The sequence below is a fragment of the Pieris rapae genome, chromosome 18, assembly GCF_905147795.1.
Source record: "Pieris rapae chromosome 18, ilPieRapa1.1, whole genome shotgun sequence".
NCBI classification, from domain to species: domain Eukaryota; kingdom Metazoa; phylum Arthropoda; class Insecta; order Lepidoptera; family Pieridae; genus Pieris; species Pieris rapae.
This window is the reverse complement of record NC_059526.1, coordinates 9,162,606-9,189,269: the sequence shown is the minus strand read 5'-3', so window position 1 is coordinate 9,189,269 and position 26,664 is coordinate 9,162,606. Positions and strand designations below refer to the sequence as shown.

The following is a 26,664-nucleotide window of genomic DNA, read 5'->3' as shown; positions in this document are numbered from 1 at the left end:
TTAATAACTAATTCAACTTTATAAATTTGTTCTTTGCAATATAAACTAGTTTTTTTTAGCAGAGACCCAATTTACTGACCCATATTCAACAATATGCTGTTATTTGTTGATGAATCTACTTTTTCATAGTCATCAATGTAATCCTAGTTGTTAACTTGTCAACTGCGATATGCAAAAAAAGTTTACTAATCAATATTTCGAGAGGAAATGGCAATGACATTAATGTTCAAATAAATTCAACAAATTAAAATGTAATTATCTTACGTACACTTCACTGAGTTGCCAAATGTTGTGAAACTTGTTGAGTAGCGGGTGCACCCGCGGGCCAATATTAGTTAGTTATATCTCAAAACTTGCCAACTGCCTTCTCAGAACCCGATTTAATTTCAAAATTCATGTTTCTTACATGCACAATTTAACACTGGGTTACACTTTTTACGACGAATAACGACTGATTTGTATAAAATGCCAAAGAGAGGAAAAAAGGACATTTCAGTTTGGGTTCAAAACGATGTATTCACTTTGGATACACGATCAACTTGCTTAAAACTTATAGGTCGAGACCTTTTTGTCGAATGGGTGACGAAACCAGTACCTACTGAGCTATTTAACATTGTAATGCATTATTTAAGTCATACATTATTTATGATAGTTGTATAGTTAGTATGTCGGCCTGAAATTGTTAAAAAAACAGTGGTCTTGGCCTAAGATTCCAGTATCCTATTCGTGATATCTTTATTGGCAATAGGCAAGCGGGTCATCATTCGTCTGTGTGGGTTTAAACCCAAAAAACTTGCGGGGTGTGTTTAAGGTAGGTGGATTCACGATAACGATTTTTTCCTTCATCGATTGATTGCAAACAGCGCACATAGAAAGAAAAGTACATTTGTGCTCAGTCGTGATTTAGACGCGACCTCTGGGTTGAGAGTCGCAAGCTTCAACCACTAGGTCAATACGCAGTATTCAGCTCGCTGTAAAAAATTACCTTTGACTAAAATTGGCTACCTACTGTAAGAGTTTATAAAGCGTTTCCCCATTCGCCATTCCCAAAATCAGCCTATATTTATCATACCGACATGATTCCTACTTTTGAAGTATTCCCAAATAAATAAATTCACTGTCACCCAAAGTCAAATCGGATTCACGCTTCACACATTTTGAGTGACAGCTTACACTCATATTATAATTATTATATCGATTTAATTATCTCATTAGATACAAATGCCAGATAAAACACTCATTTAATTATTTTGCTTGTAAGATATCATTTCATAAAATTATATTATTAATTCGAAACGTAATTACGAATTGAAAGTTAAGGCCGTGTTATTACTTAGTTCAAGTGGAGAAAATGATAAAAACTAAAAAGCAGCTTTGTAAAAAGCTTAACATGTTAGGTTAGACGATGGTTTTTTATGTTATATCGGTATTGTACGTGTAGACGCCGTCAACTACATATTTTGCTTATCACATGAATTCAAAGGGATTTTGAGACACCATCCAACCATGCTCACAACTCACAAGCTTCTAGCTTCAGTGATAAAAGTGGCTGAGACGCGCTTACTCGCGTGTCGTTGTTTAAAAGTGAAAGTAAATCGAATTTCGGATATCAAATTTATAAGCTACTGTGTATAGCTGCGAATATTATTTGTGTTTTGACGAAAATATTAAACTTATAAATATAATTAATCATCTAAGAAAGTCTTAATTTAATCATCTTGAAATTTATTTAAACTGACTTTAAATGACGTTTGTATTTTACCTTAAAGGGTAAACGGCAGGCTGGTCGAAGTTTGGCATTAGTGAGACACTACCTTAAATAACCATAATATTTTTTTATAATACTTGTATAAATAGAGTTTGAAGATTTTATAAAGTAAATGCTTATAGGCATGAAAACTATTTCGAATAAGGTTTACATATTATAAATGAATGTGTAGTAATTTAAATGAATTAAAAATACATATATGTATATAAATTCCAGTAAGACATTAAATCTAATTCACAAAATATAAAAATATGTAAAAACTGATCAAAACATTTTGTTGGAATTACTTAAAATAAAATACTATTTCGCAATTGTCACAAATTATCTTTGCTTTCAATACGTGCGCCTTTTCATAAAATAATATCAGTAAATGCAATTTATGTAGCAATCAATAAAATTATTCTAATATTTATTTTTTATTTTCAAAAATTATGCAATAATATTTCTAATATACGAAATATAAAAAAAAAATATTATTATTTTTCGAAAACGTTGAAAGATATAAAATCAAAGCAATTTACATGTTACGGCAAAGACCAAAAAAAAACATAATCAGTAAAGTGAAGCAAGTTTTAACCGTCGTATCTATTTCGTAAAGTGCGTAAAACTCGAACGATTTGATTTCTGTGGAAAAAAGAAGAGACAAGAACCGTGTTCGGAATATCCCAACATCCCTTGTAAAACTCAAATATTAACTTATATTTTGCTTGTCAATGTTAATGCCGCAACTATACAGTTAAAATACTTTGAGGTGTAATACTTATTGAAAGTACATATAAATATGCCACAGCCATCTATGAATAAGTCGATGTAATCTTTATAATGCGCATAATATTAAGATTAATCTCATCAAACTGACATGGATCGTGATCGATTAGTGACCCGACGGCGTTTAGTTTAATTTAATTTGAATATTAGACACAAACTAAAATTAGTGAAATAATGAAACAGTATTTAAGTGTGAAACAAAATGTCTACGGATAACGATTCGTTTGAAATAACCAATGTTGGGAAACGTGATGCTTCTGTGAGGGGTAAAGTGGATAATAAAAATATTGACGATTGCATAAATCAGATTGGAGCCAAATGCTTAGAGATGAATCATGATAGGATACAGAATGGTCCTAAGGACTTGTTGGGAGTCCCAAGAACTGGACACCGAAAATCTTTCATGGAGGAGGAGAGTGCGAAAGAGAAAGCAAGGGTCTCTCTGTTGAGGCAGTGTTCGGCTCTATTGAAGCTGAACGAACAGAAGTACAATAAGGATGCTCTTCATAGAACATTTCAAGATGAGGTAAGATTTTCGGTTATAGCAAGTTTCTAACATTTTTCTTGGCTCTATTTGTGTCTCCGATTCCAGAAAAACCCGTCTGCCATTGTAGTAAATCCAATTGTATATAAATAAATACGTATTGTTAAAAATATTCAATACCGAAACGTCAGCTTTAATCTAAATTATATGTAATGTAACAGAATTCATAAAAATATGATAACGTTAAAGTAAGCGAAAAAACGAAGTGTAATTTTATTAATATTTAAGGTAATATCGATTCAGCATTGAAAATTACATGACCTCCGTACGGACTACTTTCGTATGTAAAGCTATCGAAATAGAGGCTTATAAAAGTCCTGACTCAAATTGAAAAACGTTATGTTTTGTAAATTGTTTAAGTTTAGTTTTTTTTATAGCTAAATAACCCATTTAGCTTGTCATGTAACTGAAAAATGTTAAAATGTTGCTATCTGTTACCCCCTAATAAGTGGTTCTTTAGTTGTTAGGAATAGATTTACAGTTGATAATTATTGCAGAATATAAAAAAAACAATAATAAATTTGTCATATTCTCAAAACTGGTATAACGTAATATCTGGCAATAATTATATAAAACAACAAGCAACATTATTAAACTTTTTCCTTCACTAGATATCACTTCTGAAGAATTGGCAAAATAAAGAATTCATATAAGTGGATACTAAAAAATGACAAGCTTCGCAATAATGTCTTTCTGGTAAATTATTATCCAAAAATAGCACAACAACGAACCGGACGTAAGAATATTAAATAAAAACCTGTTTTATTCGATTTAATGAGATTCTTTGGTAAATTATGACATCGTTTTGAGGCAAATTATATGATTTAAATTATTCAAAATTTAATGTTGGTTGGATACTATGTTTCACATTTACTAATATAATTAAAAAATAAAGTTTCAACATTTAGGATTTCTCTAAAAAAAAGTTACATAAATTATATTTAGTCTAAAAAATTGAAATTCATACAAATTCACTGACATAAATCGGTAAAATAAGTCCTGTTCAGTTAAAACTGCATGAATTTCTATGAGAGATATATATCCAGGTGATTAAAGTCAAGGAAAAGATAAAAGATAAAATAAAATAACGTATGACAAAATAGTAAAACTATGTGGCTACACCAACCAGAACAACAAGAGATAGCCCTATGCCCCAATAGACAGTTAAAAGAAATTCCTTCTTCAATAACTAGTCGCCGTTCGAAAAGGTGTTAGAGATAATTAATCAACGTGTTTGTATGAAAAAGTGAAATGTGCTAAAATGGGTAACATTAAGCACACTGATGTGTGATAGCAATGATTTATTGATAACTGCTCATGATCGATGGATTCAATAACAACTAATCAATCGTTAGAAAATAAGGCGAACAATTTGTTTTTATATATTCTATTCTTATGCAAAAGAACCCAATTTTAATAACAGATTTTATGATACATATGCTCAAAATGCAAACGCTTTTTTATTATAAATTTTACATTTTTAATGAGATACCACATATCCACCTATTCTTTTTTTATGTAACATGAGGCAAAGGGGCAGGAGGCTTATCTGATGTTAAGTGATATCGTCGCCTATGGATATTCACATAGCCACAAGGCTCGCAAGTGCATTGCCGGCCTATCAGGAAATGGTACTCTCTTTATTTGAAGGATCCTCAGTCGATTTTTTTCGGAAATGCTTGAGCTGCTTATCTATTTAATACTATTTTTCAAATTCCGAAGAAATAATGAATTTACGATCTGAAAAATAATGAAGGTACAAAGAATTCGCCCAAAACAACACATAGGTTTTTAGACTATGAAGAGAAGTCCAACTTTCGATAAATGCCAAGAGACCGGATGGAATCAGTGATTTCAACAATTCAGCCATTGTTCTATTTGTTCAGACAGCTTATTCGAGACAGTGAATCTGTGTAATAGAAAAGAATTGACATTTAAGCTTTGATTCAATGCAAGTATTTGAAAGTAATTTAATAGATACAACTAGATCAGTAGGATTGGCCACACACGGACCAATGATGGCGGCCAATCTTGACCTACTTGTGTGACAACGGATCGACATTATACCTACACGTATTCTATGTCACTGAAAATCTTTCCATTCGTCTAATACAATTTAAAAAAGACAAATGTTTCTTATTTGTACAACAGGATTAGGAAAAGAGCTAACAGCGAGTTATTAAATTAGCAGGCTGGCATTGTATTTTTTAGGTGATATTAGAAAATAATCATATAATATATAAATATGTATACGTAATATATACATTTATCACTATTTAACGCTAATGTATACTTGGTCGCCTGTTTTTTATGAAACGCAGCAATCAAGAACATATCCCGAAATTTACCTATATATTATATATACAATCAAGTGGACCCTTTTTCTAAATATCTTTATAAAATCTTAAAACCGCATATCATGTGGCTAAATTAAGTTAATCGCGAAGCAAAAACTTAAAACAATATTAAGATAAATATTAATTCAAAAATTAATCTATCTATCATTCATACATTGGTGCATTGAGATGCCGATCACTCCGGCCTACTGCAGCACATCAATGGACGTATAAATCATTTATGAACCATTTCAATACAGGAGCTGTATTTTGTCTTTTAATTTATTGATTTTACAACAGATCTAGTCATTTTAACTTATAATTCTGAACAGGCAATAACATTCAATTTAGATTAAATATTTTGTGTTATCACCAAATTATAAAAAATCATTTGCATTTTATAAAGTCAGGCCCGTCGCGCGGTGATACTTTAACGTATAAATATATATATTATAATATAATAGTTATTTTTAAAACTGAAGACAGTTTTATTTGAGAATGGGTATAAATATCTCGCCATAGTATATTATTCGAGGGAGGCCTTTGCAATCAATTATGTGCACGTTAATGTTATAAGTATAAACATCCCGGCTTAATTAATTAATAATACAAACATTAAACCATTGTGGTCGGAAAAAAATCTAGAACTGAGTACTAAATTATGGTCACATAATTAGAGCGGTGTGTTTTTATTTCTTGTTTGACTATTTCATACGTATAAGGAATGCCATTAGTTGTGTATTTTTCTTAATCAGCTCTAGTTATTAATGAAATCTCTTTTTAGAGGTATAAATCATACATTTCAAAAAATATTTAAGAGTTTTAATTGTGTTTCTTATAGAAGACACAAAATGAGAAAAAGCTGTGCTTTTTTCTTTACGTTGCAAAAGAAATTAAATCCCTAATCAGTAACGATAGTTTACGATTCCTAGGTCAACGGGATGCATTTAATAATATAACAAGTACATTGTTTACTGTCACTCGATTCATAGTATAAATTAAACTTTGCTATGATTGTTATGCTTAAAAGATTGCTTGTGTCTGACTCTGGGGCGTATCCAACGAAATAGCAAATCGCCACGCTTATAAAAGATAATACTACTGTGTAGAAATCGAAGAGTCCATTTCTTTGTCTGTCCAAGTAATGATTAACATAACGCTATGGCGACAAAGTGAATAAATAAGGCTTCTTCCCGCGGCTCAATGAAAGGTATTTTAATGAAAACACGAGCTAAAAACTCGTGTTCTTATCTCCTTTTAGACTGCAACCACAGTGTCATAGAGTTATTTTAAATTCTTGTGCTCCCTAACAAGAATGTCGCCGGTAGAAATCATCCGAGGAATATTGTTTTTGCAATTCCAATCATATGATATAATGTACAACAAGGAACGGTTCGGTGGCCTTTGGTGTACTTAAAAGAATAATTATTTACTAGTTTATTTAATTTACCAAAAAAGTTAACACAATTATCAATCGTAGGAAAAAGGCCCATATAACAAGTGAAATTTTCAAAACAATTTTTGCCTGTGAGTTGTAATGTTTGTCTGCAACAGAGTTTTCATATTAGCTGTAACATAAAAAAACTCCGTTACGGTCAGTACCATACTAGATACAATTAACATAGTATGCTAATTATGTTAATCACTAGTTAATTACGATACAAGATGGCATGGACTTACAAGGATATGATTAATGGCATCATGTCTTTATTAAGGATAACCAATTAATTATTGGGACTATGTATTTGGCACCTCTGACACTAGTTATAATCCGGATGATTCTCTGATTTCTCTATAAGGGATTAAACAAAATTTAGAGAAGGCTAGCGTAATTTAGATTCTCGTTTTTAGGATCGAATTATTGTCCTGCGCTCTTTCAAAACAAATTTGCAAAATGATACCTTCCAGGAATAAATAATAAGCAAGACATTCCTTTTCGAACTGAACCATCTAGTCTTAGTCTCCATCATCAGTATCATCAACTTCATCAAATGTGGACCTTTTAAAATAAAATAAGGTCACTATAAAAATATTCTATATCTTTCTGTAAAATTTTAAAAATTAACTCATGTATCTCATTCCAACGAAAATCAAAATATATTCTGTTATGTATTTTAATTACCTTCAAATAGCTTCAAATGTTGGAAATGTTGTATTTCTTGAATATTTCTACCCAAAAGTGATAGTTGGCGGGAAACACTTCGAAAATGATGACTTTCTTGACATGATCAATATACGTATTCCAGAAATCGAGGAAACAAGAACGAAAATAAAATAAAAAACGAAAAATCTTCTCCAGAGAAAACGAGTTTAAAGATAGGAAACGATAAAATTGTTAAAAAACGTATCAGCGGCCGTTTTAATGCTCTGAACATGGAATGTTTGAATAGGATAAGGTGTGACAAGAGTCCAGACATAATAATTAACATTACATTTCCTGCCCTTCGTGAGAATGCTTTTTCTCCGACACTAGGACGAAGTCTATGTGTCAAATTTACACTTCACAATAATTTAATTTAATAAAAAACTACCCTTAACCTAATGAACTAACCTTTCGTTTATTTTTTTATATAAAGTAAGAATCAACAAGCTATAATTTTTGAATAGGAGCTCGCTCTGTAGTTTTTAATTCTATGATCATATGATAATTAATACTTCTCTGGAAACGTTAGCCCCGTCTCACCTCCTTCAGACAAGCACAAAAGCTGTCTCGGCCGCAGTACAGGCGAAGATAATACACATAAATATAAGAAGAGTATTTCCTCCAACATTGTACTATTAGTATTATTTCTAGATGGGTTAAGTATAATATAAATACATGAAATACAATGGGCGCATTGAACTTTTCTCATTAAAATACATCGTTCTTTGTTAAAACAGTTCGTTTATATCTCTAATTAATTTCTATTGAGTTAGATGTGCAATTTCAATTCCGTATTATATTGATTGAAAATATATCCTTTACTTCAAGCAATCCAGTCGGTAGTAGATTTAAGCCTTCAAAAGGCCCGCCAAATGTTGCTTTAGACTGAGATCAAATCAATTTCAATGTTATCTACATTATTTAATAGATCCACTTTCTGTTCGGGGCACAGCATATATTCACAAAGTCATCTAAGATCTCTCTATATCTTTAATTATATTCACATCGAACTTCCAATTAAACCGAGTTTTTTTATTCAGTCATGTTATTAAGTAAAATTTAAATCGTTTATGTTTAACTTTAACTGAGGGTTCAGGGTTAAAATTAATTTTATTTTCGTTGCGTTGATAGTATTCTCGTATTTACGAAGCGAATGTGTGGAGTCCCTCACATCGTGAGTGCCCGTCACTTGTCGACCTTAAAGAAATATTTTGACACTATTTTTACACACGTTATTCAATAATTATCTTCTCAACGTGCTGACACAAAAATTAACGAAACTGCATTGCGTTATTATAGCAATTATATTAATTTTCAATAGGTCTTATTTTTGATGAATCTATTTTTGAATATATTAATAAGTCTATTGTATGTCATAGAATATTAATATTATATATTGTATATGAATATATAATATTAATATTCTGTGACATCTGCTGACCATCTCCTTGAATTAGTCGGACTTTATTAGTTGACTTTGCATCTTAAAATTCTGTCTTTTCCTCCGCTCCGTTGCTGCTCCTTTTGGAATCACCCAGATCTTATGATGTATCAGTCGATGACATAATCAAAATTAGCTTAGAATCGCTTCTTAATATGCAGCTGAACGAGCAATAGTGGAACCACTCATCCGTACCGATGGGTAACGAACGGATGCGTGATGGTGGTTTAGGGATTCGCAAAATTTCCAGTGTCGCTTTACCAGCCTTCCTATCTTCTATCCAGCAAATCTCATAAGTAAAATTTTAAGAAGCCAGCTATAACGCTTTCTTTATTGCATGACCAGGTAAAAAAAAATTCCATGTTCTCTAAATTAGAGGAGCTGGGACAACATAGACAGCAAATGTACTTAAGACAATCTTTTAAGCTGTAGCACAGGTTCGACCATGCTAGGCTTTTGGCCGTGGGTACGCATGAGGTCGGCTACTGGCTTCACACTTAGTCTTTGTCAAATACAGGAACTTTTCTTGAACCTGACAGGCTCTGAATCGCGACCTGACTGCCGCTTGGGGTTCCGGTCTGCTCTGCTCATAAATGTGGCAGTGGTGCCGACACGAAAGAGACTCTTAAAATATGGAAAGTCGCATATCGGATACGTTTTGAATCATCTTCGATACAACTTGTTGCAGCTCTTAATGATGGTCAAAAGGCCAGGCAAGTGACGTACTGGTAGAAGGAAGAAGTCGTGGTGGAATCACGGAACTGTTTAGACCAGCGCAAGATATGTACCCATTATTAATGAAGTGGCATTCTTCATTCTTAGGCCTTCATTAATAATGGAAGCAAGAAGAAGAAGAAAAACGGTGTATTTTCACACACACTGAAATATAATAAACTTTCGTGTTTAAACATGTGCTAACAGTCTTGGATCATAAACACAAATGAAACATTAACAGCAGACAGAATTGGCAATTATAATTGCTGTTAGTTAACATTGCTCGACATGGGCTTGACAGATTTATATGAGGCTGTGGGGGACACAGACTAATCGAAACAGTTGCGCAAGCTGAAATTAAACGCAAATAACAGAATAAAATATTTTAAACAAAGTCAAAATTAAACACACTTATTTTATAAGTGTTCACCTCTGCCTCCGTGGTATAAACGCACGTGGTGTAGAACAAACGTGGAATAAAAAAGTTATACTTGGCAACTTTTATATCTATAACATTTTTTATTGTTTTTATTTACTTATTTATTTAATACAGAAATACATCCATTATCCTTAGAGACTATGCCAATACGGTAGTGTCGAGATAAAATAGATAATACTGTAATAGGCATCGTCTCCACATTCATCCGCGCAGTGTCCCTACTGTAGATTGAGTGAAAATACGCTGAAACTTCAGCCGCACAATCCGTATCTGAAAGTACCTCACCATTTTTTTAAATAGAATTTTTTGACAAAAAAAGACATAGGATCGCTAACTACATTATTGTCTATCTTCTCTTATTCCGTGCCCTACATGCAGTAAAATCACGGTACTCATTCGGAGATATAGCACATTTTTATTTCTTGTGTAATTGTGCTTTTAGCTGTAGGTCACTTATTAAATTCAGGATAGTAATATTTATTATAATAGTTACTAGTAGTACTCTCGGTAGGTAATCAAATTAAATCTAGTGCGCATGCCATGCATATCCCTTTCTCTAGGCTCTGATAATAATATTAAATCCCCTTATAATAATACATTTTTATATTTAACACACAACAATTCAACTATTCGGAAATCCAACATATTATATATTCTGTATCACACGTACAAAAATACACCGTATAACATAAGAATTAACATTTGTCATTTAAATGATCTGACCCGCAAACTAAAGAAAGAAATAAAAAACTTTAATAAACACAATATACAGGAAAATATAGATAAAGTAAAGTGAACTGGCCCCCATTCTAAGATTCCCTGTGCTGTAGGCAGCCAGTCTCTTCCTTTTCATATGTAAACAGTTTTTCCTTAATTATTTCTATATTCAAGCAAATTTTGTACAATGAGAATATTTTCTGTATCAGTATAGGACAGGTTAACAAGATATTGTTTGCGATTTTTAGCTAATGTATGTTATGTGATTTTTGAATTTATGTTAGTGATAATTTTGTATTTAATAAAGTAATTAAAGATGAAAAGCCTCGGAAGGAGAAAAAGCTAACAAATTAACGAGTTCTGATCTTTTTATTTTGTATTTATATAAATACTTGATAAATCAACAAACACTACACACGTGCATACTGAACGGATGATGTATGACGTACTGTAAATATGTAAGTAAGTTAACAATTGATTAAATTAGTACCTACTTAATAAACAAAATATCAGATAAACTTATTCTGTACCCAATGAACATTAAAATATTGTAAGTTGAGACGTATAGGACATATTTATATGATAAATTCCAATTATCCCCTAATGAACAGCGGTAACGAGCTCAGTTCACTCCAACATGTTTGCAGGTTTTTATTCATAAGCCAAAGGCTCAGACACATCTAACCGTAACTCTTAATACCTTTAATCAAACAAAAAAAATTAAAGCGGTTTTTGTTGGTAAATAGGTAATTATAAATATTCAAAATATGTTGGGTTAAAATAAATAAATGATGTCGGGTTCGGTAAAATAAAACACTTTAATAATAAAAAAATGTGCATCTTACGAAAACTAATTAATAATATTCATACATAAGTAAACTACAGAAATATGAATAGTTTTTGTGGTCAAGAGGGAATTAATCATGATTCCTAAAGATTCTTGTACCGTCGACTGTTCATTGAATTTGGCTTGAAAGTCTAGCCCTAACTCATAGTTAATATTTCCTCACATAACTGACGATTCATTGAATAAATAAATAAATTATTTATCAAAAATAACAAATTTGTGTACCAAAATGTATTTTTATTATAGACTGGTTAATCTACGATCAAAGAATCCAACCATCAACACCTTGTTAATTTAAAAAGATATGAACATATATATTATATAAGATATAAATTCTTTCGTATTTAGGTTATGCAATTAAACATTAGGCGAGATGTGAAAAGACCCTTGACACTAGCTTTCTGTAATTCAATTGACGTATGATTTCATTTTTATACTTTGTATTGAAACCCGCGACTAGTTACTGAGATAATGATCTATGATCTACACAATTTCTACTACTTTATGAAAACGATGATTTTCTATCGTACATTAGGGGAGACTTTCTGAGCGGTGTTTGATAAGGCTTCATCGTGCGACCCGCAAATAGACAGACTCAAAAAGTCAGGCTTGCTTGCCTGTGAGAAAAAAATCACAAAATAGATACAAAAATCTCAGTTTCAGACCGAAAAGCGTAACGCTAGTGGCAAAGGGCGGATCGTGAATTTGCCAATAAGTCCTTATATCGATCCTCCCCTGGCTACTGCTTATGTTTTTATTATATGTGATTTGCTATTTTTCAGGTTTAAACTTTTTAAAGATTAACTGTCTTAATCATAAATTTTAAAAGTGAAAAATGTTTATTTAACTAATCGAGATTTATGAAAGCTGCGGTTCATTTTATTGACTCAGTTCCAATGTTATTGAAAGCCAAAAAAACATAGTAACATTTGTGATTATGATTTAATGTGAAGCAACGCCAACACCCACGCCACCTGTCGCTCAGATCTCGTTCCAATGTACTTGTACGATTTGTCTGCCCACAGCGCATTGTGATGAAAACTTGATGTTGCAACAAGTATTGATCTAACCATCTTAACAAAAGTTTCATTGTATCAAGTGTAGTATTAGAAGTATTATTAGTCATATTTAAGCACTACGAAAACACTTTTTACAAATAAAAAATATTTCGCATTCGAAGGTGAATGTACATTAAATAAATAAATATATAGATAATAGAATACAGACTTGGGGACTTCATTTTAAAACAAGTCAGGAAAGCTATGCCTAGGGTTCCTGAATGAATCCATCACATTTTGTATCGTAAGACCAGTTTGGCCACAAGAAGTCAAAGCCACAGCAAGCCTTTCGTTGCGCGATGATTGATATAAACGGTCGAATAGACAATCGATCATACGAAATGACCTGTCGTTAAAATCGATTATTCTTAGCTTACTGTAATTGCTAAGCAGGCCTTTGCTTGTTATTTATCGCTAAGGTGCTACCTTCGCATTCATTAACAATAAAATTCACTTTGATTAATTGTAGATTTTTTAGATTGATTTAAATTAATCGTATTCGTTATGTAACACAAAATGTTACATTATTTTGTGTGGTGTTTTTAGTTACCTCTGTAGGAAAATAAAAATAAAAACATTTTTTATCTCCATTGAAAGTTGACGCTATTTGGCATAAGGTAAGCTTCAAGCCTGGGTCGGCTGCTAACTACGCAGTTCTCGCACTTGGCAGCAATTGACAGTAACGCTAGTACTTTTAATATATTGCATTTGTTTAATATGTCAATATATATTAAGCATTCTATATTTGGTATTTATTTGCCTGTTTTATGCGCTTACATACTTTAAAAAGACATTTTTAGCATGTGTAATATGAAATGGCAAAACTTGAAGCTAATCAGGCAATACCGATGGTGACACCGATGTAGACTTAAATACTATTAAAATTTAAAATTCAATAATATACCAAATGTGGTATAAAAATATTTTACCGACACACGTAAGCATTCGGTGCCTCATTAGAACCTAAAAGGGTCGCAAGGAGAAGCTAATACTTCCATTTATGACAACCGTACACATTCGAAATGTTCCAAGAAAAATATTGAAAATTAGATGGTAGCTGTACACACTCGGCGAGACACCCCGAGACAGGCCGAGGGCGAGAGTGTACAGTAGAGCTCTCGTCTCGCCTCGCTTCCTCGCAGTCGGTCTCGCCTCTCTCGGTCGCCTGTCGGTTTTTTGCGCACGAGTCAAAGGGTCTCGCGAGTAAAACGAGAGCGACCTGTACACACTCGTTCAATCACTTGCTCGATGACTGTGGTTATTGTGGTTATTATGTGTTACAGCAGCGCTTTTCTCTCGGTCCTCTCGGTCGAGACTCTCGGCGAGAGGCTCTCGCCGAGTGTGTACAGCCACCAAGAGAATATCATGAAGGATCGTTGAACAATTTGTTCATTAAAATAACTCTAAATTAAAAATAATTTAATAAATTTGAGGCACATAGTGAAATCGTAAGCAAATTTGAAGGTCATGTTTGTGTCGCCACACAATTTTTTTCCACCGTTCCCTGTCTTCGTCAGCGCCTGATTGATGATAATACCTCTAAGGGCTTTACTTAATCGACAGCGTACATCTTTAAAACTCAAGTTCCGTTGGTAACAATTTACCCGTAACCACCTCAGTAGGACTATGGCGATAAAAAGTTGAAAGTCAAATAAGCGCTCAAAGGCAGCCTAATTAATTAAGTCAAGAACTCCTATATTAAAAAAGTATTTAACGCATAAACCTGTTGGAAGACAATGTGTCGTCGAATGATGCAGCAGATGTCTCTCTCATATTTTTTAGCCTAGTGTAGACGAGAGACTTACTTTCTCCGACTGCTTTGATAAATAAAAAGCCTCATCAACATTAATAACTGTTTGTTATTACTATGGCAATAATAAGATTTAGCTGTGCTAAACATAAAATGATAAGTTATTTGAAAGTTAGGTCTCTAATAGGACACATGTAGGTAGTTTGCGATTTATTGGTCGCTCGTGTACGCTGTGCTGTGACAGACGTACGATCTTAATCTCCTCGTCACGAAATAAGCATTAAAGCCAGTACTTCGATTACGATGTTCAGATGACATTGATATATATTTAATAGTGTATCTTGATTTTATCTTTTGATACATTTACTCGACTGCGATGGCTGCAGGTGTGTTATATTTTGACGTTGGATAACACCGATAATTCAATCATACTTATATTTTTCAATCAAAGTATAGAATATACATATATCAAAAAAGGTTTTAAAATATGTTAAAGTTTTAAGAGAAAAATAAATTAAAGAAAAAACTGTTTATTTCTTCTGATATTTGAAATAAGTTTTTTGTGTTTAAGGGTTTTATTTCTGTATAAGCGGAGCAAATATCCAAACTAATATATAATTCGACTATAAGAAGCCTTCTAAGTTTGTAATAAAAAAAATACATAATGAAATTATATATTATAGTTACGTATTGCCAATACGTATTGGCATTTCCTCTGACGAGTAATTATTTTAATTGATCGTAAGCGCTAACATATATTTACATGTTATACGTGTCAATAAATCAGTGTACGTCACTCCGTAGCATTGATCTACATATGTGAGGTCGGATTAAAGCTAATTAACTTTATATAAAACTATCTAACGTCTGCGACTTCTCCTACTGAATGAACGGTAATAAGAATTAATATTGATATTGAAATAGGTATAACACTACAAAATAATGGAAACAATAAAAATATTCAACATTATACATAAGAAAACTACATCGAAGTTTATCTAAAAATATCAACTTTAAACACTAAAACATCTAAACATTTACGTTAACCTACTATTATCAAGCTATAATCATGCACTATGCTGTATTATCAAAAAGCATCGTTGTCAATGTTCGGTAATGCAAAGTAAGTGAAAAGCTCTGCGCTGAATATCTCCAGAACGCTTCGCTCCAGAAGAAGAAGTGAGTCGTGATTGGCTTAAACACTGAAGCTTGACACAATCCATATGAATTGCAGACGTTGGTAACGAAAAAATAAAAGTTTTAATAGACAACTGTAGACTCCAGCCCTTCAAAGCGCTATTAGTAACTCGTACACGTACACATCTGTCATCTGATAAAGATATCGTGACACCTCACACCTTGACGCGTCACGACCTGGCCACAAATTGATTACTTTACGTTATAATATCATGAAATAATATAAATGAATTTACTCGACTTTTATAAAGGTCATTATCACAAATTGTTTCGTTTTTAGCTGAATCCATGAGAAACTTTAGCTAAAAACAAATAATCCATAAATGTAAAAGTTATTTTGAGCTTTTCATTCCAACAAAAATACTAACTCGTACCGATAAGAACAATTTAAACGGTGTTCTTCAAAAATTTTATTTCACATAAAAATATTACGAAAAATAATTTAAACTCTGCCTCATAAGTCGAACAAATATTAATCTGCATTCTCACTCGCTTGTTATATAATTGTAAATTTATTGTTGCTTGATATATAATTTTAGATTCAACTAAATGAAGGTAGATGTAAAACATTTATTTACAAGTACTTGTACAATATATTTATGTTCTGATGAAGCATTTAGTTGTTGTAGGTTGTGATTATAATGATAGTTACGCATTTCATTTTAATTTTAAGTATTATAATTATCCTGCAATCTAAAAATTTTCAGTATAGGATTTACACAAAAAAATAATATTTTAAAACTCGTTACAATTTAATAATTAAAGTGTGATTTTCTAGGGCTTCTTGGAAAAAATATTTCGATTGTTTGATCTAGAAGGCAAAGACTACCTGATCCAAGAGGACTGGATTGAGTTCCTCAAGGAGAGGTTAACGTAAGTATAAGTATATCTTTATTATATTTATTATATTACAAGCTGCCCCCGCGAACTTCGTTTCTCCTTAATGCCTAGCCTAACTTTTTAGTACATACCAACATGGAACATTTGCTATGCTTCCCCAGAGACTGTTTGGTTTTTCGGAATGAAAACTTTTTAGGTTGTTCTGTGAATTTTTCTCATGTAATAAGAAATAATAAATTTCTCTAAATGTTCATATAGAGAAATTTATTATTTTCAGAGTTTATGAGACAAGTTTTTAATAGACAAATAAAAAATAGGTGTAAAATGTAGTAGGGTGAAAATTAAGGGTTTTTATTTAATGGCAATAGTAAAATTAAGGGTTTTATGTATTTTTGAATGTTGTATCATAAAAAAATAAAAACAAACAAAAAAATAAAAAAATATTTTGTTTGGGCTGGACACTTATCGCTTAGGGGTTTGAAAAATATATAGTAGCCGATTCTCAGACCTCTGAATACGGATAATAAATTTCATAAGAATCGGTCGAGCCGTTTCGGAGGAGTATGGGAACTAACATTGTGACACGAGAATATTATATTATAGATTATAAAGATTTATGAACGTTTAATAACTAATCATTTCTAGTTATTTTGAAATTAAGGTAAGTGGTAAAAATTAATAAAAACCGTCTCATCGGTAGTTCGTTCAGAGATATCTAGGGTTATGAATGTTTCGAGAGCTAAGACTTACTATCATATTTTTTTTCAGAGAAGAGAAGCAGCTAGATTTTGTGGAACAGGTTGAGAGCGTGGCCTATGTGCTGTGTGGTGAGGGGGTGGTCACACCAGACTCCTTCCAACTCATACTAAAGAATAAAGTGGTAAAAATTTCAATTGGTTTATTTGTATATATATTCTAAAGAATATTCCATATTTTTAAGCAATTGTAACGGAGACTGCTGAACTAATTTAAATAAAAGTTCTTTTTTACATTATTTATTTAAATAGTTTTTAAAGCGGGTCTTCTACAGCAGGCGTAGCCAACGACAAAACTATGAAACCAAATATGATACTCAGAAGTACATAAAGTTTTACGACTTGTTTAGGTCACTAAGAAGCTTCTAGTTGCGGTAGACTCAGATGGTGACGGGTCGGTAACAGCTGACGAGATAATGGACTTCCTTTCTGCCGTCAGCACTTCAAGGTGAATGCACCTGCAATATATTATGTTGATAATTCTTTTGACTTAAAAAAAATACAGCTTTAATGTACAACATATGAGGCATGTTTTTTTGAAAATAAATACTTGACGGATTTCGAAACCTTTCCAAAAATGTCTGCTTAAAACTCAACAGAAATAAGAATTATTAGAAAAAATATGTCAATTTTTTTGTGATGATTATAACAGGACTTAAACAGCCCACTCTCGAGGTTATGACATTTCTAAGCACTAACATCTAGTATTATAAAACGTTAGACTACATATAAAATATAAAAGTCTGTGTGATAATGAGAATGCGTGGTGAAACTAATATGCCTTTTATTGCAATAATTTTGCAGGCCTCGGGCGGGTATCGACCAATCCAGCGTTGATCGCCTTGAGCGGCTCTTTCGTGAGACTGTAGGAGACCAAAGGGAGATCACCAGTGAACACTTTCAGAAAATATTCGTCTCCAAGAATGTAAGTTTTAAAGCATTATCAAGCATGAGTTTCATATTATGTGGATTTGTTCTTTATGTAATTTAATTTTTCAAAGCTACATGGTGAAAAGCGTGACTGCAGATAAAATCAAAGAAAGTAGTCATTTTGAATAAGACTCAAATAAGATATTTTTTTTATTACTAAGCTTTTGGACCTGGATGGACTTGTGCGCGAAGATGAGTCTCACTTACATCTATCGGTGTTTCCGATTTGCAGTCTTTCTTCACAAAGCGGGTGTTCCAAATATTCGATGAGGACAACTCGGGGGCTATTTCGTTGCAAGAGTTCATAGCTGCTGTACATCGCTTCGGCCGTCAGACCCCCGAGGACAAGATTCGATTTCTTTTCAAGGTCTACGATGTTGACGGTAGGTTTTTAAAAATAAATTATATAATTTAAGTTATGCACCTCAAATTTGGTTTAATATTTATCGGATTAATATTTTGTGTTGTACTATGTTATTGCTTATTGTAATAAAATATTTGTTTTTACTTTTTTGATACACATTTTCGTTATTTTACTGTGTTTAAACGACATTCAATGTTAAACGCTTAGTATGGCGTTTATTTAGTCTGAAATATAATTAATTAGGATGATGTGAGGTAACAAAATAAGTTTGTATTAAATTGATGTTTTTTGCTGACTTGTTGATAACTATCTTTTATTGAGGAATAACCCTATGAAGCATATTTTATAAATAAATATATCTATCTAAATATCAGGCGACGGTCTCATTCAACAAAATGAGCTGCAAGAAGTGATGAGAGCATGTATGCATGAGAACGGGATGCACTTCAGCGAGGAACAGCTCTGTGAGCTGACAGAGGCCATGTTTTGCGATGCTGACCTTGAAGGCAGAGGGGCTATCACGTATGAGGCCTTGAAAGACCAGCTCAGTAAGCATGGAGGGTTGCTGGAAAATCTTTCAATTAGGTGAAGAATATTGGACATACAGCATTATTTTTTGATAGTATAACGTATATAATATTTATCGTATATATAGTACAGTGTATATCTCCTTACTTTACTTATATAGCTTGCAACACTTTAAACTTTTCAATATTAAAATGGAAAATGCATTTTCAAAAATGGCTCTACCCTTTTAAAGTAATAGAATAAACTTCTTACAAATATTCGGCCTTATTAGTAAGATTTGTATTTAATTACGAGTAACTCATGGTATATTTGTTACAGCATTGACCGCTGGCTGGTTCCTCCTGCTCCAAAGCCCTCTTCCACTCTCCTGACTCGTCTCTCCTCCCTAAAGCCCTACCAGATGTCGTTCCCCTACTTCAAGAATAATCATGTGTTCGTGATGTACCTGCTCATGTTCTTTCTCCTCAACCTGGCACTATTTGTGGCTCGAATCGTCGAGTATTGGCATTCTAATGTGTTTGTCATTTTTGCTAGAGCTTGTGGTAAGTGATGTTTATTATATTTGGTATTTGTTATTATAAATATAATATATGAGGCTTGTAAAGGTTTTGAGAAGTAATAGATTGCGCCTGTAAAAATATTCGAGCAACGCATTCGTTACACATGTCTGAAACGCTTTTATTTAATGGAATCATCCTTCCCTTTTTCTTCCAGGTCAATGCCTGAACTTCACCTGTAGCTGGGTGCTAGTATTAATGCTGCGGTGTTGCATCACGGCCCTAAGAACTCGCGGCATCGGTTCCTTACTACCGCTTGACCATCATATTTATTTACACAAATTGACTGGAGTACTGATTCTCGTGTACAGTGTCATTCACACCATAATGCATTTGTGTAACTTTAGTAAGTTGTCATTAGTTTCCTTTGTTTTCAAAATAACTGAATGTTAATAGTTTGAAAATTTATATCGAAACTTAATCATTGATAAATATTTTCTATCTATTCTTAATATTGATGCTTATAGATAGAGGTTAAGAGAGAGAAGACTTATTCTTTAAATTTGTCGGTGCCTTAAATTTTTATAAGGCATTTTATGTTTCAATTTATAAGGCAAAATCCAGTAAATTCACTCAGTTAAAGTTCGCTACAAGCTTTCTTAGATGAACGTACATATATGTATTCAAATAAAAAAACGTATGTTTTATTTTTCAGGTGTAATCGTAGTAAATGACCCAGTACTTAATGCGAATAACTACACCTTATGGGAATGGATCGGATCCACGAAGCCAGGTCTTTTTGGCTTAGTCGGTGGCTGTGCCAATCCAACTGGTCTCGCATTGTGCTTCACGCTGTTTATACTCGCCACCTGCAGCAGGCCTGCTGTGCGTCGTGGGGGATGTTTTGAGGTTATTTTTAAGATTATGATCTTCATTTCTGATTTAGTTCAACCTATCGGATATGTGCAACGGCGACGGCGAAGGTTATTTGCGATACCAAAGGCAAGACCCAGTCTGTTGCACAGATCCCCGTTATACAGGACGTTGCGCTTACTAAATGCTGTCTCCGATACTATCGACATGTTTGTATGTTCGCAGAGTGAATTCACAGTAGCGATATTGTGTAAATTAGGTGTCTAATTTTTATGTACATTATTATATTTTTATTAAATGTTTCTCCACATTGTCGTATTGGCATAGGCTGTAAAGATAATATGTTTATGTTTGGAATAAAACAATAAATAAAATAAAAATAAATAAATTATAGTTCATAAATTTTATGTTATTTGAACAAGAGTTCGTAATTTTAAGTGTAATAAAGCGTTGGACAAATTGACAGACAAGAGTCTAAATACTTACAGAAATCAAACAATGTTTGAAATATTAGAAAATAATGAGACTATAACTATATTAATATTTCAGATCTTTTATTTCACCCATCTGCTGTACATTCCCTTCTGGGTGTTGTTATTGTTCCACGCTCCCAACTTCTGGAAGTGGTTCATTGCACCTGGCACCATCTACATCTTAGAGAGAGTACTAAGACTTACTTGGATGAGGTAATTTTGTTTATTATTCACTGGATATTATGTTTTTTAACTTATTATTTTGACTAGCTATCACTAGCGTTGGTCTATTGATTTTAACTTGAATGCCTCAGAAATTGAATTATTTATATTTAGCAATGCCATGTACATTGAAATATTAGCTGTAAGAACGTGTTTAAAATGAAACTCAATCGTTCTTAAGAAACTCATTGATTGTTTTTATTGATACAATATTGAATACATTATAGTAGGTAGGTGCACTATGAGTAACCTAACATTGAACCTTTGGGAGGACGCGGGGCATTGAACTCTTTTGTTCATCTTGCTGAGGCTCACCGATGGCTATCGGTCAAGAAAAGCTACTGAAGGTGGTCCCGGTGGTCTGCTAGCGATTACCACGAGCTTTTTTGTAATTTCGATGTTGGCCTTAAGGGCATTTAGCTCAGCTCGGCTTGAATTGGCGATTTCCCTGTGTACCATTTGTGTATACAGTTTAGATGTTCGTGATTCAACTATTACTACCTACTGGTTTATATAAATATGTAGGTCAGAACGAGGGAAGAGCTACATAGCGAGCGGAATCCTGCTCCCGTCTCGCGTGACACACCTCGTGGTGAAGCGGCCCTCGCTATTCCACTTTCACGCCGGAGACTACGTCTTCGTCAACATTCCAGATATCGCGAGCTATGAGTGGCATCCTTTCACCATCAGCAGTGCACCAGATCAAGAAGGTACGCAACGCAAACAAATTGAAAGACATGTCTATTTACTTTATATTATATGCTACATTAAACTATTTACGCTAACTAAGCCACAGTTAGAAAGAAGACATTTAACTGCTAAATTAATCTAGTAATCGTACTTACCAACCTATAAAGGCCTACCTAATGTAATATGTGTTGTGATCGCTTGTGATTTCTCATTTTCAAATTATCGTATGGATTCTTAGGAAAATTTTATTATATTATATTGCTAGGATGACTCATTATAACTCTTAAATATAGTACTTTTATCTTCGTTTATTTCAGACTACATCTGGCTTCACATCCGCGGAGTGGGGCAATGGACCAACAGATTGTACGAGTACTTCGAGATGGAACAACAACGTTTGCACGCGAACACACATCAGTTGGTTTCAATATTTTATTTTATTACTTTATATCGTTGAGTTTATGACTAACTGTATGTTATCAGCACTATAATATAACGGTGTGTATTCGTCGATAAGTGAGAAAAATCTCCCGGATTACACTCGGCCTCAAGACATGTAGGTTTAATCACTTGGCTAAAACTGAATTTTTCAGGGCAGTGAACCGAACACATTCCGGTGAAAGCTGTAAGAGTGCGATGAGCAGACGCAAAGGTTCCGGTGCCAGCAAACCTCGCTCGGTGGACTTTTCTCCTCTTGCGTTTGACAATACTGCCTTTTGTGCTGACGAAAGCAATACTTTTAAAGGTAGTATTGTCTTTTATTAACATAACTATTACACATTTAAAGAAAAACATTTTTTTACGGATTAATACATAACTTGAATCCGTAAAAACTGTTTTCTTTTAACTTTTAAAGGTGTTTATTAATTTTAGAAATTATTAGCAGACATAAAAATAATATTTATTTAAGAGATTCTATCCCTCAGAACAAAAAAATGTTGTTTACGCTTTCTACTTTTATTTTTCTTAGAAATAAATAGAACTTTATTATATTTTTGGGCTTGAAGATTGTATCTCCAATATATTAATGTTCTCTTCTCATTTCCAGCATTATCCCCTCTTCAGACCACGCGCTCAAAATTCCTGTCACCCATGAAGCTACTGGAGAAGTCCCATTCGATGCCGGACGTTTTCAACAATAAGAAAAAGAAACTGAAACCAAATTTGTGAGTCATATTTATTTATTCAATTTTTTGTGTATCATAAGTTAGGTAAAAAGGAAAACAATAATAAGCACGAATATTTAAACACAACAATTTGGAGCACATACTCGTACATATAATAGAAATAATAATCGAGAAAAAAAACAGAGAAATTGAAACAGCTAATTTTGATATGGATAGGCTTTATACAACTAATACCTGAACTAAATCACGAGCTAAATCAATTTGTTAGTTCACCGGAGAGCCTAAGATGTGGTTCAGAGCTCTACATAGCGGAAGTCCCCCGAAGACGCATCACGGGAGGCACCAGGGACGCGGCCTTGGCGCACAGTTTTCGCTACATGAGAACCAAACCCACCATCATCTCCTGCCGACCCCCGGACGAGAGAAGGAGATCCAACGAAAGCATACTAAGCCTTGGTATGATACGTATTAATGACTCTCAAACGTCAACAATAAAGTGTTAAATTGATTTAAAATTTATATTTACTACTAGGTCCCAAGTCAAGGGCGTAGAGCCGATTGAACCTCTGAGAACCTTGAGCATAGAAATTCTCAAATCTTACAATCTGTGACTACATATATACAGAAAGGAATAATAATATATTGCAAAAAAATCTAACAGATTATAGTTTAACTACTTAAAATCTGCTAAACTTCCTTCCTAAGACTGAAACTTGTCTTTTCAGCTCGTCGTAGATTCTCAAAGAGCCGTTCTCCCGAGCGAGATGTAGAAAAGGAAGCTCCTGTAATACAAGAGGAGAGCCCTGACTCTGTCTGCGAGGACTACCCTTCTGGGAAACCACTCGAGGTGCGTGGTACATTTTACATAAACTTAACTGTTTTAGATTGAAAATCAGTATTAATATATACATACATATGTATATATTAATATGAATTTTCGTGAAATTAAGTGCACCAGTGGATGTGTTATATTAACTGTTTCTGAAGTTCAAACTCATTTCATGTAAATCATTGCAATCAACCACTCATTGCAACAAAATTATTCATCATTGCGTTAGTAACTTTTGCTTTATATATTTTGACGGGCGTAAAAAATGAATATATTTTATAATTTTACTATTTACTAACTGCCACCGCGATTTTCTTTTCTCCTTAAAGTGATTTGACTTAGCAAACTTTTTTAGTACATTCAACATGGATAATTTGCTATACTACCCCAAAGGCTGTTCAGTTTTCCGCAGTTTTTCTCTATAGAAACCTTAGAGTTCAAGTCATAAGTATATATGACTTGAACTCTAAGGATGGATGGAGGATGTATATATTAACAAATAAAAAATAGGGGTTGATCGAAGAGAACTTAAAATAAAAGGTTGTATTTATTTTTGTATGTGTATCATTAAAAAAACAATTAATTTTGCCTAAAAACCAAAAATAAATTTTAGGGGATATCAAGGGTGAAAAATTTGTTTTCCTTAAAATTTCAGTTACACAAACTTTAAGCGACACATAAACACTTTACATAAGTGATTGTGAAATACCTTTCAATTTCTACGAGCGCATTTATCATGAATATTAACATGTGAAACTGACGCCCAGTAATCTCCACAGTCGACACAACGTCAAGCACAAACTACTTTATCTACCTGCCTTGATTGAAAGCCAGGGCCTATAAAACGCTAGGGTTACCTTTATACCTTTACACTGCCATAATCACCTCTTGTCAACAACATTTCCAGATTTACTTAGACGGTCCATACGGTGCAGCATCCTCCCACATCTTCCGAGCTCAGCACGCCGTCTTAATAGCAGCTGGTATCGGAGTCACGCCTTTCGCATCAATCTTACAAGCCATCATGTACAAATACCGACACGCGAGAGTCACTTGTCCAAACTGTAGCCATACATGGCCCTGTAGACCAAGAACTGACATGACCCTTAGAAAGGTAAACTTAAAGTAGAGTTATTGTTAATATCATTTATGCGGCTTTAGAAATTTCATTATAATGTGTGTTTTGTATATTTGCAATGGCTTAGTCAATATCGAACATGGTGTCCCGGATTCAACTCTCAACGAAATTACAGAAAACACTTTAATAATTGCAAACAGGTTGATTTCTTCTGGATAAATCGAGAGCAGCGGTCATTCGAGTGGTTCGTCTCCCTTTTATCTCAGCTGGAGATAGAGCAGGCCGAAGCGGGTGATGCCGAGAGGTTTCTGGAGATGCACATGTATATAACCAGTGCGTTGCAGCGAAGTGACATGAAGGCTGTCGGACTGCAACTGGCGTTGGATCTATTACATGAGAAGGTGAGGAATATATTTCTATTAGTTTGGCGATAACTTACTCGAACTTTTTATGCTTTAAAATTTCCAAAACATGTTTCAAATATAACAAATCAATAAATCGTTTATTTGCAAAGAAAACGGCACATTCATATTGATTAGGTATATGAGTGGGCAAGTATCTAGTGTATAAGTTTTGCACCAATTCTAAATAACTAAGCTTATATATTATTATGATATTATGTTAATGTTTGTTTTGATGAAATTATAAAATTAATATGACATTTGCATGCCCATTTATATATGGCAGATTGTGCGGTTTTTATAACTAATCTATCTAAGTATACCACTATCAGAGAAAATAAACGATTTCATTTCATTTCATTTAAAAAGGCGTACTCAGCCATACAAAGTATGTAGTAGTAGGTATGCAAATGTCATATTAATCATCATAATGTCATAATAATAAAACAGTTAAGTAATTTATAATTGTTGTCAAAATGTATGGTCTAAATACTCTCAGACGCTATAAAGCACATGCATTAAAATTAAAGCAACTTTCCCTGGAAAGCTTTACACGGCGTAAACCTAGATTATATTATGTGTGTCCATCGTGTACGTAGCAAAATTGTATCCTCCTTAATTTTATGCCTCAAAGAGTATAATTTTATAAATAAAAGAGCGATGAACCTCCTAATCAGAACAGTGTAATTATTTAGTTTACAACTTTTCAGGAGAAACGAGACCTGATAACAGGTCTGAAGACGCGAACAAACGCTGGTCGTCCCAACTGGGACAAAGTGTTCCAGCGCTTGCAGGAGCAGGGCAAGGGCAAGGTAACAGTCTTCTACTGCGGACCGCCGCTTCTCGCCCGAATCCTGAGGGTCAAATGCGATCAGTTCGGGTTCGATTTCCGAAAAGAAGTTTTTTAAATGTTTTCATCAAAAATTATTTGTTACTTTTGTTTTAACTTTTAACTGACTGTCATAGCAGTTCAGAACGTATAATATCATAAAAGGGTGACATGTCAAGTTTAAAAAAGATTATATAAATTATGAAGTATTTTAATAATGTTAATAGTAACGTAATTTTATATTTATTTATTGACATTTCATTTTGTAATAACCGCTTTTATTATTAGTTAAAATTAAAATGAGGAACATTATTCTTTTAACGTGAAGTATTGTATTATTATTTAAAAATATGTAGGTTGTAATAAATTATTGTTAAGAATTTTTGTATAAAGAAATTATTAATGTTATGCGTAATTTATTTATAAAATAAAACGTGATGTGTAGATTATTTAGGTTGAAATATATATTTTGATAGTACGCTAAATTAAAGTGTTAATAATAATAT

General features: G+C 33.1%; 1 protein-coding gene across 1 annotated transcript; it reads left to right on the top strand.

Moving 5' to 3' along the window:
- LOC111001375 (NADPH oxidase 5) lies at positions 1-26,664 on the top strand. The gene is made up of 21 exons (XM_022271260.2): positions 1-1,590; positions 2,647-3,062; positions 16,501-16,595; positions 17,331-17,442; positions 17,668-17,765; positions 18,122-18,242; positions 18,480-18,630; positions 18,986-19,196; positions 19,458-19,681; positions 19,854-20,042; positions 20,352-20,545; positions 21,059-21,195; positions 21,730-21,914; positions 22,212-22,311; positions 22,488-22,639; positions 22,943-23,060; positions 23,290-23,477; positions 23,747-23,868; positions 24,758-24,964; positions 25,129-25,329; positions 26,040-26,664. Exons 2-21 carry the CDS (start codon positions 2,739-2,741, stop codon positions 26,235-26,237), a joined length of 3,327 nt encoding a protein of 1,108 aa, XP_022126952.2. The 5' UTR covers positions 1-1,590; positions 2,647-2,738; the 3' UTR covers positions 26,238-26,664.